General features: G+C 42.0%; 1 protein-coding gene across 2 annotated transcripts in view; it reads right to left on the reverse strand.

Annotated features, from left to right (window-relative positions):
* Txnl1 (thioredoxin like 1) overlaps nt 1-21,061 on the reverse strand; it is a 41,295-nt gene extending 20,234 nt beyond the window's left edge. Inside the window, exon 1 of one of the 2 annotated variants that reach the window (XM_021150399.3) lies at nt 20,953-21,061. In XM_021150399.3, coding sequence (XP_021006058.1) covers nt 20,953-20,960 — 8 coding nt within the window. In that variant the 5' untranslated portion in view covers nt 20,961-21,061. Of the gene's footprint in view, nt 1-8,403; nt 8,746-20,952 lie in introns of those variants that run through there. The other variant, XM_021150398.3, reaches the window with a different exon arrangement.
* Between the last annotated feature and the right edge of the window lie 10 nt (nt 21,062-21,071).

Raw genomic sequence — 21,071 nt, forward strand, 5'->3', positions numbered from 1 at the left:
AAAAAAAAAAAAAAAAAAAAAAATCTATACATGTATGTATACACACACATAATATAAATAATATAAATATATATGTCAACATGAGGGCTTTTTACTCATGAAAACAGAAGAAGAAAATACAACCCTTCCAGGGATCAAAGCATTAGATACAGGTAGACATATTTACTTTTATTAACTTTCTCAAACCTAAACAAGAAGAAATGCCTATGTAGCTGAGGGTTCTTCTTCCAGATAAAACTTTTATTTCTAAATCTTCTGGTCACTATGAAAAAAATCACATTAATCACCACAAAATGGAGTTGGTGTAATAGCCAGGCAGGTGTGCTTCCTGAGCAAGCCTGGCAGTCAACTAAGTTCCATGCCCAGATTCTAGTCAGGGAGAACCAGCTCTCCATGTCTGCCTGCACAGCATCTGTGCCCATGAATACACACCACAGACACATAAACAATAGTAAATAAATAAACAACAGACACTGCTTTTAGAGAGGTCCTATTAGTAACTCTGGCTAGTCTGGGAATTCACTGGTTCAAAGTGAACTGATTTGCCTTCCTAGTGCTAGGTTTAAAAGCATACACTAGCATACTCAGCCTAGTAAATAATTTTTTTTAACCATTAAGTCCATGCTATATCGATATTCTCTGTCTCTATCATTATCATCTACTTATCTACCTACCCACCAGCCATGTATGAGCTAACTTGTGTTAATGAAATACCTTCTAGCTAAACAAACTTTACCAAAACAGTATCGCCATGCAAATGTCTACCTCAAAATCTAACCTGTCAAAAATCAAAATACACTGTTTCAGAGATACACACCCAGAAGAGGGCATCAGATCCCATCACAGATGCTTGTGAGCCACCATGTGGTCGCTGGGAATTGAGCTCAGAATCTCCAGAAGAGCCAGTGCTCTTAACCACTCAGTCATCTCTCCAGCCCCCCAAATTAGTTACTTTAAACAAGATGTTTACCTCTAACATTAGCACTCAAAGGTTAATAAACTTCAGTGGTAGAAAATGTGCAAAGTCCTTGGCTGAATTCTCTATTGATTATTTAATTGATGAAAATTTTCTGTAACTAATTCAATAAGCCAGTTAGTTTTTCCTGTATGAAAATCTTTCATAGCTATTATTCAGTATTTCCAAATGTCAGACTGCTTTTCTCCTCTACAGACCTTGGCTAGCAGTTGCCCAGACCTCTCCCTGCCCCACAACAAGAAAACCAAAACCAAAACTAGGATGTTTTTTTCAACTTGTTGCCGAGGGGTGCAGAAATCATCTAGTCCAGGGGTTTTAAAACCCATTTTTAAATGGGTGGGAAAAATTACTTTTCTGCTCTAAATCTCTTTTGACTGAAAGATTATATTTAGAACAATATATAAAATGGACATGCAAAAAAGTTTTAAGCTATGCTTTTTGAAGAACATAGCAAATAAGCTGATAGCTTCCTATTACACAAAAGAACCAAATCAACAAGACTAAACATTTAAACTGATTTAACTAGGAAAAATTTGAAGGTCTCTCATGTACATTGTATCATCTCTAAACAAGGATAACCTCATTTCTTTTCCTATTTGCAACCTTTTAATTTCCTTCTTTTACTTTATTGTTCCAGCTACTGCTTTAAACACTACATTGAAAAAAATGTGTAAAGGGACAGTGGACAGTCCTGTCTCATTCCTTGATTTAAATGGGATTTTTCTTCTTTCACCAAATTACTGGCTGTGGGTTTGTCATGTGCCTTTATGATGTTGAGCTCTGTTCACTCCAGTCCTACTCTCCAGGACTTTCCCATGAAGACATGCTGGATTTTGTCACAGGCTTCTTCTGGATCTCTTGATCTGATTGTGCAATTTTTCGGTCTTTAATTCCATTTATATTATTTGGTACATTTCTTGACTTACATATGATGAACCATCCCTGCATAGATATATCTCATTGATATATTCCTTTTTGCAAATATTTTATGAAGAATTCTTTTTAATCTTCACCAGGGAATATTAGCCTGTAGTCTATAGTTGCTATATCTTTACCTGGTTTGGGTAAGAATAATACCTGCCTCATAGGAGTTTGAAAATGGTCTTTCTTTCATTCAAATATTGATTGTAGTTATATATTTTTCTTTTCTTTAAAGATTTATTTATTATGTGTATGTGAGTACACTGTAGATGTATAGACGGTTGTGAGCTTTCATGTGGTTGTTGGGAGTTAAATTTTTAGGACCTCTGCTTGCTCTGGTCAACCCCACTCACTCAGTCCCTGCTTGCTCTGGCCCAAAGATTTATTTATTATTATATATAAGTACACTGTAGCTGACTTCAGATGCACCAGAAGAGGGCATCAGATCTCATTACAGGTGGTTGTGAGCCACCATGTGGTTGCTGGGTATTGAACTCAGGACCTTCAGCCTGGTTGTAGTTACACACACACACACACACATACACACACATGTGCATGTATGAATACATATGTAATATGTAACAATAATAAAGAGGTCATAAATTTGAAGGAGAGAGGAGGAAATAGGAAGAATTGAGAGTGGGGAAAAAGTGTTAATATGTAACTACAGTTCTCATAAATAAATTTCTCAAAAAATTAAAAATAAAATAAAATAAAACTGACTGTAACCTAGCATAATCACCTACTGAGAACTGAAGAATAAGGCTTGGTGTGGTAGCACATGCCTTTAATCCTAGTATTCTGGAGGCAGAGAGGTAGGCCTGGCTAAATAAAAATTCAGGTATCGTTGACACATGAGATATTTTAAGCAACCTAATATAGATAAAATTTAAGACTACTGGAGAGAAAAATATTTAAAGCACTCTGTAAAATAATTTTAAAATTCAAAAAACTTATGATATAGTAGAATCAAATAATTAATTCACAAAAATAGTACAAGAAAGTAAAGAATAAAGGCAAACGAGGCAATGAGAAATACAGCAAGGGGCAGCAGACTCAAACCTGACACTACTGATAACATTAGATGTAAATAAGTATTGAAAAAGCAAATGAAGACGAGGTGTGGGGTACAAACTTTCCATCCCAGTACTGGGGAGGCAGAGGAAGGCTGATCTCTGTAAATGGGATGCCAGCCTGGTCTATATAGCAAGTTTGGGGACAGCCAGGGCTACAATAAAAGAGGGACCCATCTAAAACAAACAAACAAGAACTGAAGGCCAAAAGTTAAATAAGTCATTAAAAACCCAACACCCTAGTTAGAAGGGCCACAAGTGGGACAGACAAGTCAGAAATCTAATTCAATCCCAGTTCATTTTAAAAGTTATTGAGATTTTAGTAATAAATTTTTCTCCTTCTAGCTCTAATATTAAACAAGACTCATGAATTCTTTCCCCCTACCTTCTATAATAGCCAGTGCTTTTATCTTGAGCAAGGCTTATATAAACATATATACAACCATGGATAAAGAAAATATATGTACTTTTAAAGCCTTATTTCATGGGGGCTTGTTTTTCCATAGGAGATAAGTTTCAAACAGGCCATTTCTAAATGTACTGTTGTTACTAAAATGAAGCTATATCTGTAACTTGTTCTGTAAATCACATAAAATACACCTATTTTAATAATTAAACTTTATTAATAAAATAATACACTTTGGCTACCTGCTATATTACACAAGTCACAAAGAAGTTCTAAGTTAGTTTAACCTCATTTAAAATTTTACAACTGCCAAGAACAGGGCTAGGGAAGCTCAGCCGCTGATCATTTGCCTAGCATGTACGAGTCCCTGGCCCCAGCCAAAAACTAAACTCTCCAAAATCTTTACCTACCACCCCCAAGTTCATAACAGACCTCCAGTGTTTAGCTACTCTTCTTTATAAAGCAATAGCCATAATACTATATCCTACACATTCTTGAAGAAATTATATCCTCTTGAAAAGGAGCAATCTATAAAATACAATTCTATTTTTATATGGTTTAAGTTCAGGCAAAACTAAGAGTGTGAGAATCCAAACGTGAAAGGAAGGGGCCTCAGGATGCAAGCCTCAGGATTGTTAATAGTGGGGTATTTCGGACTATCCCACCCGGGGACCCATCCCATAATCAGCCACCAAATCCAGACACTATTGCATACGCCAGCAAGACTTTGCTGAAGGGGCCCTAGTATAAGCTGTCTCATATGAGGCTATGCCAGTGCCTGGCAAATATAGAAGTGGATGGTCACAGTCAGCTACTGGATGGAACACGGGGCCCCCAATGGAGAAGCTAGAGAGAGCACCCAAGGAGCTGAAGGGATCTGCAACCCTATAGGTGGAACAACAAAATGAACTAACCAGTAACCCCAGAGCGCATGTCTCTAGCTGCATATGTAGCAGAAGATGGCCTAGTCGGCCATCACTGGGAAGAGAGGCCCCTTGGTATTGCAAACTTTATATGCCCCAGTACAGTGGAACACCAGGGCCAAGAAGTGGGAGTGGTCGGGTAGGGGAGCAGGGACTGGGGAGGGTATAGGGAACTTTAGGGATGGCATTTGAAATGTAAATAAAGAAAATATCTAATAAAAAAAAGAAAGAAAAATTAAAATAATAATAATGGGGTATTTCTTACTTAGTATTGGTTATACAAATGTGGACCTTGGAAAATTTATCAAGCTATACAGTTTAGTAATTTGTGATTTCTTGAATGTTAGTTATCAAAGCCCTCCCCCCCCATGCCCCAAACAAACAAACAAAAACTTCCAACTGAAACTTTACTCCTAGGCCTCAACATGTCCTGGTCGTCACCACTTCACCTATGTCACTCACAAGTGTTTATCTGTCTAGCTCCTGCAGGATACAGGGCTCTTATCATGGTCAATTACTTTCAGTTCTCATCAATTTTATACATTGCACATGTTGGAAATATACTTTCAAACAAAACAAGCTAACATACTACAGGAATTCAACATCCTCATATACACCACTAGCATCTTCTCTGAATGGCAACTATAAACATCTAATCAATTACAAAATAAGGCCTGCTTTAAGAAAATAAAAGAGAGGAAACTGTCTTTAATAGGAAGACTCAAATTACTGAAAAAAAAGTGTGATATATTCACCACTTGAAGATAAAAATCATTCATATTATACTAATAGGGAAGAAACAACATTCTTTTAGCTTAGTATACCCACAAACCAAAACAATAAAATGGCACTGTTGACAACCACTCAATGTATCTGGCCTTATTTAAGAAGAAACTATTTGGAGCCAGTTATTTTAGAAATCTTGCCAGAATAGATATTTAACATATAGATTCATTCTCTTAACAGTATGAATAGCTTAACAGTCTCATCTTGCCAGGAAAATATAAGTAAACTGAATTGTTGATAGGCTTAAGAGAATAATGCAGAATTAATGCATTCAAAACAATCTTTATCAAAAAATGAATTAAAACAGAGACTGAAAAAGATGTAATATGTCAATGTCCAGAGTAGTGTTCATTACAAACAGCTACAGGTAAACCCAGGAATCATCAGGAGATGAAAAAAAGGAATGTACTCCCGAGACATCCTTTACTGCAGATGAATCATGAAAGTATACTACATGAAACGACTAAGAAAAGAAAGGCAGTACACATCGTCATAGCCCACTCACATACGCTGCCTAAAACAAACCCCTGGAGACAGCCGTGGACATGGGCGAGTGGGATCTAAGTGAGCAAAGGATATTTCTACTTAACAGACTGTTTCTGCTTGGAATGAAAAGACCATTTCAGAAAATAAAGCTAATAATTGCACAATAGTGAATGCACATAACATCCCTGATTTATACTCTTTGAAATTGCTAAAATGACTCCACTTGGTGGTGCATACCTGTAATTCCAACATTCAGAAGGCTAAGGCAGAAGGATCACAAGTTTGAGACTAACCTGAGTGTGAGTGTGTGTGTGTGTGTGTCTCTCTCTCTCTCTCTCACACACACACACAGAGCACTAAAATCATCAATTTTATGTCATATATATTTTACTTTAAAAAGGGAAATGGGGGCCAGCCATGGTGGCCCATGCCTTTAATCTTAGATAGCAGAGGTAGGTGGATCTCTTGTGATTTTGAGGCCAGCCTGGTCTATATAGTGAGTGCCAGTAAAGCCAGAGAAACCCTGGCTAACATCTGTGGGGGCAGGGGCAGGGGCAGGGGAGGGGGTTAGAAAACAAGAAAATAAAGAAAAATGGAGCTTGAATCTAACTCAGTGGTAGGGTGCTTACCCAGTATGTTCAAAGGCCCTGTGTAAATACCAAAGAGCTGTTGCAGATTCTTAAACCAAGCCATCTACACACTGCTTGAGGAAAATTAACTTAGAGCAATGTCTGATAAGGCATATGCAATTTAGCTTAAAATACATAGTTGAAGTAAACAATCCGGTACCAGAAGGTAACATTAACTTTCCCTGAGCAGCTTCTGAGAAGACTTCATTGGACAGTTACTTGCAGGTCACAAAGTATAAATAAAGCCCGTTAAGACTGCAATGACCTCAGAGAGGAATGCCTTGATTGCCCACATTGAAAGAATGGTCAAAAGACTTAAAAATAAAAAGAATGTTAAGGGTAAAACACAACCTCACTTAATTTATAAATGTTACCTAAATACTCTTTTTTAAACTAAAAATGTTTTCTACATGTAAGCACTCATTTTCCTTAAATTTTTATAAAGGAAACAAACGTAATTTTCATTCCATTAAAGCATTTATTAAGTAATCTAGCTCTTTAGCATTCAGTCCCTACAGGTATATTGAGAATGACTCCACACTGCTAACAGAAAAACTCCATCAGTAGCAACGTTTCTCCACCTTTCTCACTGCCTCTGGCATGGTAAGGGTGAACTAAATAACCGAGTGACAAGAGAGTAAAAGCTGCAATTACCCAAAAGTAGAAGGATGGAGTACAAATAAGATTCCCGTCTGCTCTCTTTCACTGTAAGCAGCTACTCTCCTAGGATAAAAGCTAGAAACATGGAAGCCTGAGAAGACATTTCTAGTTCTGACCCTCCTTTGAGACACATCTTAATACATGCTATAGCCTGACCTTGTCAATTTCCAAAGATCCTAATGAATGGAGACTCGACTCTATTGAATTACTTCTCCCCTTTCAGTTCTGTGGGAGACTGGCCCCAAAACAAAAGTCACCAACAAAACCCTTATAATTGTTTCCTTCTCTATTTGTACCCTAATCCCCTAAAGCTATCTACATCTTCTACACAACATTTACTGAACCCTGTACTAGAAATTGAATTTTTCTCTGGCTTTAAGAAAAAACAAACAGGGCCAGGCCTGTTGGTGCACGCCTCCCAGCACTTTGGGAGGCAGAGACAGGCAAATTTCTGAGTTCGAGGTCAGCCTGGTCTACAGAGTGAGTTCCAGGACAGCCAGGGCTACACAGAGAAACCCTATCTCAAAACCAACCCCCGCCCCCAAAAAAAAGAAAAAAGAGAAAAAAACAAAACAAAAACAACAACAACAACACAGGCAAATAAACCTGTTACATAAACTCGCTCCCAGTTTGTGTGTAAATAACGCTAGGTGGTCAAATGAAGATTTCTAAACCTTTTAACTTGGTACTGCTACATTCAAGGGCTCTGTAAATAGAAGCTAAGGTTTGGCTCTTAAGGCCTAGTTCCAATTGCAGACAAGCACACACCCAATAAGCGATCCTCCAGCTTTTTGTCCTTTAGATCTGTGAACATCTTTCTACATTCCTAGAATCTTAAATCATTAAGTTAAAAGGGCAATTTGGACAAACACAGAGGTCTGTCTAGCCGGTGACATGTACAAACTGTATTTTATGTCTGTAATCTGCATACACAGATGAGCCTAAAACAAAACCAAGCATGGAATAAACATGTTATGCACACTACAGAGATAATGTCCCAACATTAACTTAATTCAAAATGCACCAACAAGGCCTTAAGACTACACGTAGTTATTCCGAACAGATGGACACCCTCATCTGGATCTTATAAAGGCTTTGCAGAAAATACAGGTAAAGAGAAATCAACCAATTTGAAAACTGAGCTTTCAGATCCTAAAAATGCAAACGATGGCCGGCTCTTCCTAAAGATAGGCAGCGGCGCAAGTAGTAGAGGCTGAGACTCTCCACACTGGAAGCATCGCGGGCTGCCTCCAAGAGCAGGGACATCCACAATTTTAAACTCGGCGGGCGGGCAGGCCTGTCCTGGGCGTCGGGCCCCGCCAGCGTGGCCTCTGTGCCCGCCAGGAAGCCCCCTCTGCACATCTGAGACCCGCACTCAGGAGCTGAGGCCTAAGCCTGGCAGCGGCCTGGGCTGTGGTCACCACCGGACATTCCAGAGCAGAAGGCGACAGGAGAACTGGGACCCGGAAAACGGAGGCGGGGAGGCTGGGGGCGCAGGGACGCCGAGATGAATGCCAAGAGGACGACCCAGACTCGGCCTTACCCTCTCATGGTGAACTTGACCACGGCAAGTCTGGAGCCCGCCCCGCTCAGCTCCGGCTGGAAATCTGGATCGCTCCCGACCGGCTTCACTCCCACCATCCTCACAGAGAGCCCGGTAGGGCGGCCGCGACGCTTCCGGCCTCGAAACTGAAGCAGAGAGCCTGAGAGAGGCCGGAGACGGGCTGCAGGAGGCCGGGGCCTGAGCGCGAACGGCGACCACGACGTGTCCTCCCGGAGCTGCGAGTGCCGAGTCACGCCAGGGAGCAGGCGAGCGGAGGGGGTGGAGACGCGGGCTGGGAGGCGAGCGAGAGGGGCAAGGCGCGCAACACCCAGCAGCCACCGCGCGGGCGCTGAGGGAGCCTGGGCCCGCGCGCGTTGGACGTCATTTCCGCCACTTCCTTTTGCGTGCCCACCTGAGGCGCGCTCTGCCGGAAGGGCGCAGGCGCGGGCGATGGCTGTAGACTCGGCGCCCTGTGCTTCTGAAATTGCTCTCCTACTAGCTTCGCTGACCTAAAGTTCTCTTTTGTTCTGTTTTGCTTTGTTTTGACCAAGGGCTGACTTTGAGGAAACAGTGCTGAGGGACCCTCCTTCCCTATGCGGGCGCGTGACTGCACCCTGAGATCATAGGGCACCCTTTACAAAGACTGACGGTGCTTGTATTGTGGGCGAGTCACTCGACACATCATGGGAACATTTCTTTATGGATTTCATTATCTATGGGTGTTCCTCGAGCAGACATTCCAAATAATGTACCCATATGTACCCAAATAATGCCAAAAGAGACGCCCCCATTTCTTCAGGAATCTGGAGTCTAGTGGCACAAAATTAACAAATACGAAAGTTGGAAGCACAGGAGGTGAGCTTGTGACGCAGGGTAAAGGGTGGACGTAACTTCGGAACTCAATCTTGTAGAGTCTGGGTTTTTTAAAAGGGAGCGGGAGTTGGAAAGTAAGTGGGCAGGAGATACAGAAGGATCGCAGCAGGAGGGAACTGGGGTGGACTTGATCAAAAACACATAGGCATGTATGAAATTCTCAACAATATATTTGATATAGGATGTAAAAAAATGCATGGAAATCACCCAATAGTTTTTTTGAGTAAAGAAAAGTAATTCGATTTTGAAAGAGAAAGGTAGTTGATCAGTGGTGGCGCACGCCTTTAATCCCAGCACTTGGGAGGCTGAGGCAGGCAGATTTCCGAGTTCGAGGGCAGCCAGGAGTATACAGAGAAACCCTGTCCTGTCTCGAAAAAGAAAAAGAAAGAAAGAAAGGTATTAGAAATATTCTAGATATGTGCAAGTGAATTCAAAGGGCAGATAATAGGTAATATTTGCTTAGTACATACATCTGACTATATATATATATATATATATATTCATGTTAGACACTGTAATGACTTTAATAGAAACTAGCAGAATTTTCCATAATCTCTGCAACTGGTCCTATAGGGATTGGCAAGCCATTAACCTCTCCGAACTTTGTCATTCTTGTCTGGGAAGTGTTACTATCTACTTTGCAGAATTATGAATTATAGTGATGTTCAAACCAAATATACAATACCCAGCAAATACTAGTTATAAATAGTTGTAAGTTAGTCAACTAGAGCTGTGTTAACAAAAATACCACAGGAGAAAGTGGCTTGTACAACAGAAACTTCTCATGGGTCAGCAAACTGGAAGTCCAAAAGAGTGGGAAGTGGTGGGTGCTAACAGTCCTTCGAGCCGGTGGCGACAGGAACGACACTGGACACCAAGGCGGGTTCACGCAACAGCTTCTTTGGGCTTTTTCTCCTACAGCTCTCTTCCCCAGCAGCTTCTTCTTCCTCCGTCCTTCTTGCAGCTTTTCTTACAAGTTCACTTACAACAGCTTCTCTTACTACAACTAGCTTCTACTTAGGGCAAGGGCTAAACAACAAAACACCTATACTCGTGCTGACCTCATCTAGCTCCACCCCCACCCATCCAATCAGAATTCACACACACACACACACTTCAGGCACAAGCTCAGATCGGTCACCGACAGTCTGACAGGTCCAGATCACAAGGAACAGTCCAGCCTGGCAGGCAGCCCACGCATGCAGCCTCACTGCACATGCTCAGGCAAGGCAGTAAATATTTTGGCCCATGCACCCACTTCCCGCAGGTGGGAATAAATGGGACAGAGGGGTGAATGCAGGAGTGGTCTTTTTTTATTTGTATGTGACCCCTTTGCATTCTAGCTTCACATGAGCAGTATAAGATGCTGATCTGGTCATCTTTTTTTAAATTTTTTTAATATTATTAGCAAAGATAAAGATTGCCTTAGTTAGGGTTTTACTGCTGCAAACAGACACCATGACCAAGGCAACTCTTATAAGGACAACATTTAATTGGGGCTGCCTTAACAGGTTCAGAGGTTCAGTCCATTATCATCAAGGCAAGAACATGGCAACATCCAGGCAGGCATGATGCAGGCAGAGCTGAGAGTTCTACATCTTCATCTGAAGGCTGCTAGCAGAATACTGGCTTCCAGGCAGCTAGAACAAAGGTCTTAAAACCCATGCCCACAGTGACACAATTCCTTCAACAAGGTCACATCTACTCCATCAAGGCCATACCTCCTAATAGTGCCAGTCCATGGGACAAATATTCAAACCACCACACTGATCTTATTAAATTAAGACAGGATAGCTAATTAGGAAATAGGAGGGGTGTCTTAGGGTTTCTTTGCTGTGAAGACACCATAACTTAAAGTCTTATAAAGGACAGCATTTAATTGGGGCTTGCTTACAGTTTCAGAAGTTCAGTCCATTATTATCAAGGGATGTAGCATGGGAGTGTCGAGGCAGGCATGGTGCATAAGGAGCCAAGATCTCTACATCTTGATGGAAATCCAGCAGGAGAAGACTTGATTCTAGGCGGCTAAGATGAGGTTCTCAAGGCCCACCACCCGCAAAGTGACACACTTTGTCCAACAAGACCACACCACCTAATAGTACCACTCAACTCCCTAGGCCAAGCATGTTCAAACCACCACAAAGAGTATGAGAAAGGGAAAACCCTTCTCTTGCTTTGTTCTGAGTCTGTCACTGGATAACACCCAGATGTTTTTAAAATAAGTAGCTAGACCATAGACCAATTAACCAAGAAACTTCACAGACCAGGTTGTTAAAAATATGTAATGACAGCCGGGCGTGGTGGCGCACGCCTTTAATCCCAGCACTCGGGAGGCAGAGGCAGGTGGATTTCTGAGTTCGAGGCCAGCCTGGTCTACAGAGTGAGTTCCAGGACAGCCAGGGCTACACAGAGAAACCCTGTCTCGAAAAAAACAAAAAACAAACAAAAATATGTAATGACACCAACAAAAAACACTGAGAAAGACCTTATGGGCACACTCCCATTTACAATATCATTCTAGACAACAAAATATCTTGAAATAAAGTAACCAAGGAGATAAAAGACCTCTACAATGAAAACTATAATGCTCTGGAAAAAGAGATGGAAAAAGACATTAAGATGTGGGAAGGTAACCTGTGTTCATGGATCAGTGGAATTAAGATGTGAAAATGACCACCCTATAAAAAGTAGTTTACAGATTCAATGCAATCCCAATCAATATACCCACAAAATTCTTTATAGAAATAGAAAAGAAAATCACAAGATGCATATAAAATCAGAAAACAATCCAGATAGCTAAAGCAAATTGAGCAAAAGAAAAACACTAGGGACTTCCAGACATTAAGACAGATTGTAGAGCTACAGTAATAGAAATAATCTGATACTGGCACAAAGTAGAAATATAGACCAACTCAATGAAATGCCAGCTCACCCCAGTCAAAATGGCAAAAAGCAACAGCACAACTGATAACAAATGGTGGTAGGTGGTGTCTTAGGGTTTCTTTTTTCTTTTCTTTTTTTTTTTTTTTAAGATTTATTTATTATATGTAAGTACACTGTAGCTGTCTTCAGACACACCAGAAGAGGGCGTCAGATCTCGTTATGGATGGTTGTGAGCCACCATGTGGTTGCTGGGATTTGAACTCCAGAACTTTGGAAGAGTAGTTGGGTGCTCTTACCCACTGAGCCATCTCACCAGCCCTGTCTTAGGGTTTCTATTCCTGCATAAAACATCATGACCAAGAAGCAAGTTGGGGAGGAAAGGGTTTATTCAGATTACACTTCCACATTGTTGTTCATCACCAAAGGAAGTCAAGATAGGAACTCACACGGCAGGAACTTGGAGGCAGGAGTTGATGCAGAAGGAAGTAGATGCATGGAGGAATGCTGCTTACTGGCTTGCTCAACTTGCTTTCCTATAGAACCCAGGACTACCAGCCCAGGATGACACCACCCACAAGGGGCCCTCCCACCCTTGATCACTAATTGAGGAAATGCCTTATAGCTGGATCTCATGGAGACATTTCCTCAAGGGAGGCTTCTTTCTCTGTGATAACTCCAGCTGTGTCAAGTTGACACACAGAACCAGCCAGTTCAGGTGGAAATGCAAATGTGTGCAGCCACTCTGGAAATCAGTATGAAGCATCCTCAAAAAAAACGAAAACTAAATCTACCATATGATCCAGCTATACCATTGCTTGGCATAGACTGAAAAGACTCAACGGCCAACTCCATTTACTTGCTCAACCATATTCATAGCTGTCTGGCCTACTCATACTAGCCATGACATAGAAACAGGCTAGATGTGCTTTAACAGATGATGGGGAATGAAAATGTGGTGCACGAAAGGGCCTGAAAATCGCTGAAGGAAGGCCCCAGACTCAGTATCCAAAGACAAAATGCGTTTATTCTGCAGAAACATCCAGCATGCAAGGATTAGCATTGTTTCCAAATGGCAACACCCACAGAGTCGGTCTTTTATAACAGGCCTGGTTAATTGCTTCTGAGATAATGGCAGACTTCTAAAACTTAGGGCACTTTCCAAGGGGTTACAGAAACCACTCACTAAAGAAGATATACACCACAGGACACCAGGTGCAAAACAGGGGATAAGGTATTGACTGAGTTTGTCTACTAAACAAAGCTTCAAGGATGCCTTATAGTCTGAACCTTTTCCATGACCCTGCAAGCCAGCAACAAATGGTGAAAATTAGGCCAGATAATTGCTCCTAGAGTATATGCACATAGATATTCTCTGTGCTAACCTCTTATTCAATTTATGACTGAAATTATGTGCAAATTCACAGTGAGCTTTTACCATGTGAACCCACATTCTGAGAGTACTGAGAACAAAGGACAGAGATAAGTCCCCCTCCTCTCCTCCCCCTCCCCCCTAGACTTCAGCCTAGAGAAGCACAAGTCCCTGCTGAGGCTTTACCTAGCTTCCTACTGTGTCACTTTGAGGTGCTAAGGCAAGCTGCACTTTAGGGTGATCAGCTGCAGAACTGCAGAAGCAGAGTACCTTTCACCCAGGATAGAGAGCAAATGGTCCATGGCCTAGTTTCTGAGTGGAGTTAAAATGAGATATGAAAAATGGACTCCTCAGTACATACGTATGTACTATCCAGCTGTAAAGAACATTCGGTTTGCAGATAAATGGATGGACCTAGAAAAAATTCCACCGAGTGAGGCACCCAGACTCAGAAAGACAAAGGCCAGATGTTCATTCTCACCCCTAGTTTCTAGCCCTAATCCTCAGCTGTGAACAGACAACAAGGAGCAGCCATGGGGACAAACAAGGGAAGTATAAAGAAATGGACTTGGGAGGGGAAAAGGAGGAAACAGATAATACAATGTAGAAAACAACAAGGAGAGAGCTCCAATGGAGAGGAGGAGGGCAGGCAGTACAGAAGGAGGAGTGATAAGTAACGCCAAGAGGGGGCAGTGAGGGGGAGGGATAGAGAGATGGCTCATTGGTCAAGAACATTGACTGCTTTTTCCAGAGGCCCTGAGTTCAATCCCCAGCAACCACATGGTGGCTCTCAACCATCTATAATGGGATCTGATGCCCTCTTCTGGTGTGTCTGAAGACAGCGACAGTGTACTCACATACCTAAAATAAATAAATCTTTTTTTAAAAAAAGTAACACCAAGAGGATCTGATAAGGAATCACATAATTGTAAATACACCTACAATTACACGCGATATACAAACGTATGTACACACACACACACACACACACACACACACACACAGAGAGAGAGAGAGAGAGATCTTAAAGGAAGTTAAGCAACTTGGACCAACAAGTAGTAGCTCCTCACAAGAACCAAATACCAACAAGACTGCCGGCACCAAACACCAGAAACCATCGAAGGAAGGTTTAGTCAGGGTTGTCCAAATGACTCCTGTCTTAATTTGAGTTTCATTGCTGTGAAGAGACACCATGACCAAGGCAACTCTTTTTTTTTTTTTTTTTTTATTATTTATTGTATGTAAGTACACTGTAGCTGTCTTCAGACACTCCAGAAGAGGGAGCCAGATCTCATTACGGATGGTTGTGAGCCACCATGTGGTTGCTGGGATTTGAACTCTGGACCTTCGGAAGAGCAGTCGGGTGCTCTTACCCACTGAGCCATCTCACCAGCCCCCAAGGCAACTCTTATAAAGAACAACATTTGGTTGGAGCTGGCTTATAGCTTCAGAGGTTCAGTCCATTATCATCATGGTAGATAACATGGCAGCAAACAGGCAGACATGGTGCCAGAGAAAGAGCTGAGCATTATATACCTTGGTCTGAAGGCAGTCAGAAAAAGGCTCTCTTTTGCAGGCAGTCAGGAGGAGGGTGTCAGTGACACACTTCCTGCAACAAGGCCACATCTCCTAATAGTGCTCCTTCCTATTGGGTTATACATATTCAAACCACCACAACTCCCAGGCAATACACTGTAGTTCTTGGTTACTTCTTAGGGGTTGAAGTGGGCCTGCTTTTCTGAAGAAACCACAAACCAGGACACATGACCTGGATGACTTTAGCTGGATCTGACCTATAAGCCTTTGTTCTGTGGTCTAGCATTCATAATTCCAGAAAGTACTATGAAAACTATCAAGGGAAGGAATCAATTAGACAGTCCTATCCATCTTCAACACCTATGAAACATACAACTTACCATCATAGCTAGGTAGGCATAAAGATGCAAGACGTGGCAACCAACAGCTATCTTAATAGAAATAAAGCCTACTCAAAAGTGGGGGAATCGTGTAGGAGGTTGATCTGGTGTTGCTTGTATTCAAATGCTACATTCTGTACCCCAAGATCTGGTTGCTCCAAGACAAGCAGATCCTCACATATACCAGCCTTTGTTATGAGTAACCCTTACTCTCCATGTTATTCATAATTGGTTAATAAAAATGCCTACAGCCTGGGCTGGGCAGAAGAGAGGAGGCAGAGCAAAGGTTCCTGGGCTTGGGCTCTCAGGCAGAGACCAGGAGGAAAGAGGAAGAAGGATGGGGTTGCCATGGGGTAGATGGATCGTGAGCACAAAGCCCCGATGGTCAACCTGTTGAGTAGGAGCAGTCCAGGCAGAACATGACAAGTGATATCTTGGGGTTATTGACAGGGAAGTAGACAAAATAGCATAGAGGCTTGACATCTGCCCAGCTCTAAATGCTTTAAGGCTTATTATAAATATAAAGGCTTTTGTATCTTTTATTTGGTAACTATATGGTCTAAGTGGGGTAACTCCCCCACCCCCAGGAATAATATTTACCACTACAAAGCCATGCCCGGTACTGGAAACCTAGCTAGTTTCCCGAGGCTGGTAAGGTCATGGATCAGTGTAATCCATCACCACCTTCTAAAATCTTATCCTTACGCCCACAGGTAAGCATGACTACCACACCTCACTGAAGCGTTTCCTTACAGAAAATGGAAACGATCATAGAAAACCACAACCGGACATAATGCAGAGATCAATGGATCATGGGGAGCCAGCCCCTAGCTGTGGCTACACCACAGCTCCTACATCTCTGGCCAATGGAGCATTGTGGAAGAGAGGGGCATAAGGAATCTAAGAGCCTGAATGACAGATGTCTGCTGTGAAGCGCTGTTCTATAAATGTCTATATAAACAAGATAGGGACAAGAGCAAAAACCAACGGACCTATTAATGTAGAAGGAGAAAAAACTTCTCAGGGTCTAACACCTAGGCAAAAACCAACACTTGACTTCTGGGAGAACGAGGCTTAGCCTCTCCCAGAGATGAGCCTTCTTCCTCCTATTGGTTGGCTGCTGCTGAGTTGTTGTCAGCCTCAAAATCATATATACAAAAATAGCAAAACTGGACTCAGTGGGTTGTAAATAAATTGGATATATTTGTGCACACACAAAGTGTGCAATAAATATAAGAAAATGAGGTTAGCAATTTGAGATTGGAGATACATGGAAGAAGTTTGAGGGAGGGAAGCTGGGGAGGGGGCGTGCAGAGGGAGGAAAGGGCCAAGAAAATGATGCAATTCTACTTCAATTAAAATATTTTAAAAATAAAAATATCTAATCAATTTTACAATTAAAATATCATGTAATGAACTTATACCTTATGTCCAACTTCCTTGTGACATTTCTATGATTAAAGATTCCTTTGATCAATGTGTCTCAATGTTTATTTTCTAATCAGTGTTTTTCCTCCAGCCCAAACCATATGCCGAACCAAACCAAACCAAATCAAACCAAACCAACCAAACAAACCCCTCAGCTTTGGATTAAAAATGGAATATATTGGCACATACCTTGCCTACAATCTAAGCTTAGTTATAGATTAAGCAGCTTCAAGCCCTACAACTGCACATACAAGCTCACCTGAGGTACTGGGGTATGCTCCTCTTTGAAAACCTGCCTCTTTCCCAAGTGTGTCTTTTCAATTAATCAGTAAATTCACCAACTTTGCTTCACCCTGAATCACCCTTACATCACTTTTGTGGCATCCTTGAGGAATGGGTACACCTGAGTAGAGGCCTCCTCAAGCTTTGGTAAGGAGTCCTCAGGCATTGAGCTGTAGTTTATGCTGCCAATAACAAGAACAGGGTCTTGACTTTTGACCTCACTTAACATAAGGATCTTTAATGAGCCTTAAGTCTCATTTTCAAAAACAGTCAAACCATACTGGGGTTCAGGGCTTCAACGTAATGAATTCTGGTGTTGGGAGGCATCCAGTTCAGTTCAGAAGAGATGGATTAATATTATTTCTACCTGTCCTTCCACAACTTAGAAATGAAGCTCTGAGTTTGTACCTAAATACTATGTACACACACACACACACACACACACACACACACACACACTTTAACTGTCCTTCCAGGTCACAGAAAGCATCTAAAACAAGACCGCTAAGGAGGTTTCTAAGACACACTGTGAACAGAACTATAAAAGTCAGATCTGAGAAGGCAGTTTAATGTTCATTTTTGTGTGTGTGTGTGCTCTTCCATATATATTTGCAATCTTTCTCTATCCTGACCTTTGTCCCAGGAAGATGCTGTTCATGGACTGCATCAAGTCCCCTCCATAGAGCTTATTGGATGTCAGAAAATAATGAGATCTAGATACACTATTCCTTCTTGCTCTGTTGCCACGGGTTACGACACCGCCAGAGGTTGCAGCTTAGGTCATACCATTTTCTAATTCATGCCCTTCACTTTCCTTGCCTCATCAGAGCTAGGAATAGGTATCACTCCTGGCTGTTAACAGTACCCAGATACAATGTGAGAACCACTGGCCTGGACACCAGCCTCCTGCCTGGACACCTGGCCTGCTGATAGGCACCTGTGCAAATGTGCCTAGGTGAGAGAATAATGAACTGGGCATCTCCCATTCCCATTCAAGGCTCTCTGGTCACTAGAGTGTCGACAGGTAGCTATAGAACAAGGAGGGGCTTGGGCAGTGTGATTCCTTAAGGGGCTTTTTATGCTTCTAGAATGAACCACTCATAGCTACTTAAGCATGTACACCATTGGTGAGCCCTAATACTATAGCTAATCAGCCACACTCAAAAACTTCACTTTCTTAATGTAAATAGAGGTCTTTTAGCTTTAGAAATCATTGCTAATTTCTCCTCCCCTGTTATCACATCCCCTGAGCTTAGATGTATGCTAGACGCAGTCCCTTCAAAGTAAATGTTTTCTATTTGCCATTTAGTGGCTAATATGTCACTTTTTTTTAAAAGCAAGATCATAGTTGTTTTTTTATACTCCTAAGCTCTACAGTGGAAAAGGTAAATACTTCTCCACTGCTGGTGGGAATGCAAACTTGTACAACCACTTTGGAAGTCAATATGGCTGTTTCTCAGAAAATTGGGAATCAATCTACCTCAAGACCCAGCTATACCGGGCATGTACCTGTAAAAGTAACTTTTATTCACCTGATGTAATCGTCATCTCTGCGGCTTACTGCCTTGCTTTGTTAACCTAGGCCTAGAGCTGGAAGCTCCTAGCCTTTGTACAATCTAATATAGGTCTATAATGTTTTCAGCCTCTGAGACTTACTGTTGAGCACACTCACCCTTTCTAGTTCTCTCTGTGCTCTAGTTGGTTGGTCAACTCAGCTGTTCTGGCTCAAAATTCCTCTCCATGCTGACTGATCCAAACTGGCTTCTTTCATCTTCCAACTGAGTTGCTCTGTTTGGCTTCATACTAACTTTGACTGTATGTTTCAGTATTCTGGCTCCTTCTCATCCTCTGGCTCATTCACCTGTGTCTAGCTTGTTCTCTCTCTGCAAAATGTCTTTCTAGAACTGGTCTGGTAAAACTGCCTTCTTTTTCTGCACTGCCCCTTCTTAAGTAGCTTCCCTTCCCTTTCTCATATCCTATCCTATCAAATCTTTCTCTGATTCATTACCTTGCCACTCAATTATACATCACTTTCAAACCCTGATGTTTCTTTCTACAAATTAACTTTACTTTCATTGTTTGGAATTAAAGGTGTTACTAAGATTGTGTCTGTATTCCAGTCAGAGTAGCTATGTTGCTGGATTAAAATTCCTCTACATATACCCAAAGGACATTGCATCCTGTCACAAGGACACTTTCTCAACTATGTTCATAGCAGCTTTATTCATAATAGCCAGAACTGGAAACAACCTAGATGTCCCTCAACTGAAGAGTGGATAAAGAAAATATGGTACATTTACACAGTGGGGTATTACTCGGCTGTTAAAAACAATAATATCATGAAAGTTGCAGACAAACTGATGGAACTAGAAAACAAAATCATCTTGAGTGAGATAACCCAGACACAGAAAGACAAATATGGTATGTCCTCAATTTTAAGAGGATATTAGCTATTAAGAAAAAGACAATCGTGCTATGGTTCATGGACCCAGAGAGGTTAAATAACAAGAAAGTAACTCCCTGGGAAGGGCAAGTAGAATAAATATTGCTGGTGGACTGGGTGGGTAGGGTTGGGAACAGGAGAAATCAGGTAGTGTGGGGGGGATACTTAGAGAAACAAATGGAATTGGGAGACAGTTGGAAACCCACAACAATGGAAACTGCATAAAATCTATGAGAGTAACCCTGGCAAAGACATCTAGTAATGGGGAGCACACACAGAGCCTGAATGGACCATTTTCTGTAACCAGGCAAGGCCTCAAGGGGATGGATTAGGATACTAACCCAGCCACAAAACCTTCAACCTACAGTTTGTACTGCCTGTATAGTGTTCTGGGACTGGAGTCTAGCAGAATTATCATCAAAGAGACCAGAGAGACTCCATCCAGCAACTTATGGGAGCAGATGCAATGTCCCACAGCCAAACTGTGGAGTTTGTGAGTCCCTTGGAGGAGTGGGAGGAAGGATTGAAGGAACCAGAGGGGTCCGGGACGCAGAGAAGATGGGAATATGGCCCATAGAATCAACAGACTGGGGCTCATGGGGTCTTGCCAAGATCAGGGAGTCTGTAGGAGTCTAACCAAGGTCCTCTGCACACAAATTATGGCTGAGTAGTTTGTTGTCCTTGTGGAAATTTTAGCAGTGGGAGTAGAGATGGGGGCTGTCCCTGACTCTTATACCTGTGGGACCCTTTTCTTCCTATTGGGTTGCCTTGTCCAGTCTCCATGTGGCTGTTTGTGCCTGGCCTGAGTGTAACTTGTTATGCAGTGGCTGGTTAATGTTAGTGGGAGGCTGTTCTTTTCTGAGAAGAAAGACTGGGGTGAGGGAAGGGAGGGAAAGCTGCACCCTGGGTGTAATATGAGAGAGAGAGAGAGAGAGAGAGAGAGAGAGAGAACCTAAAATAAGTTGGCCTCGTCTTTTAAAAAAATGTTCATTTGCCTTAGCAATTAGGGAAATGCAAATCAAAACAACTTTGAGATTTCATCTTACCTCAATCAGAACGTCATAGATCAACAAAACAACTGACAACAAATGCTGGAGGAGATGTGGGAGAAAGAGAAGGTAAGATTGGTGGGCTGGCTCTGCAGTCATCACAGCCTTTAATAAAGAAGACCTGAATATTTCCCTAGGGCGTGTGTGTGTGTGTGTGTGTGCTTGCTGTGGAGGCGCTTCCTTAGATGCTTGTCCTGCTGACCAGAAGCAAACAGTATAATTTCCTGCCACCTGAACTCATACTTCGGGGCGAAATGTAAACTTTTACCACCCTGATCCAGGAAAGACCTGATTTTCTAGGCTCACCGTTCCATCCTTGTATGTTTTCCCGTCACTCTGCACAAGAATTGGCATCAAGAACGCAGTCTAGACCAGACTGAAGAGTAGACAACATGGCGACTGCGTCCTTATAGCGGGCTCCAGTC

Source organism: Mus caroli, unplaced genomic scaffold, assembly GCF_978045245.1.
Source record: "Mus caroli unplaced genomic scaffold, Mus_caroli_1 scaffold_19, whole genome shotgun sequence".
In the NCBI taxonomy this organism is placed as follows: Eukaryota; Metazoa; Chordata; class Mammalia; order Rodentia; family Muridae; genus Mus; species Mus caroli.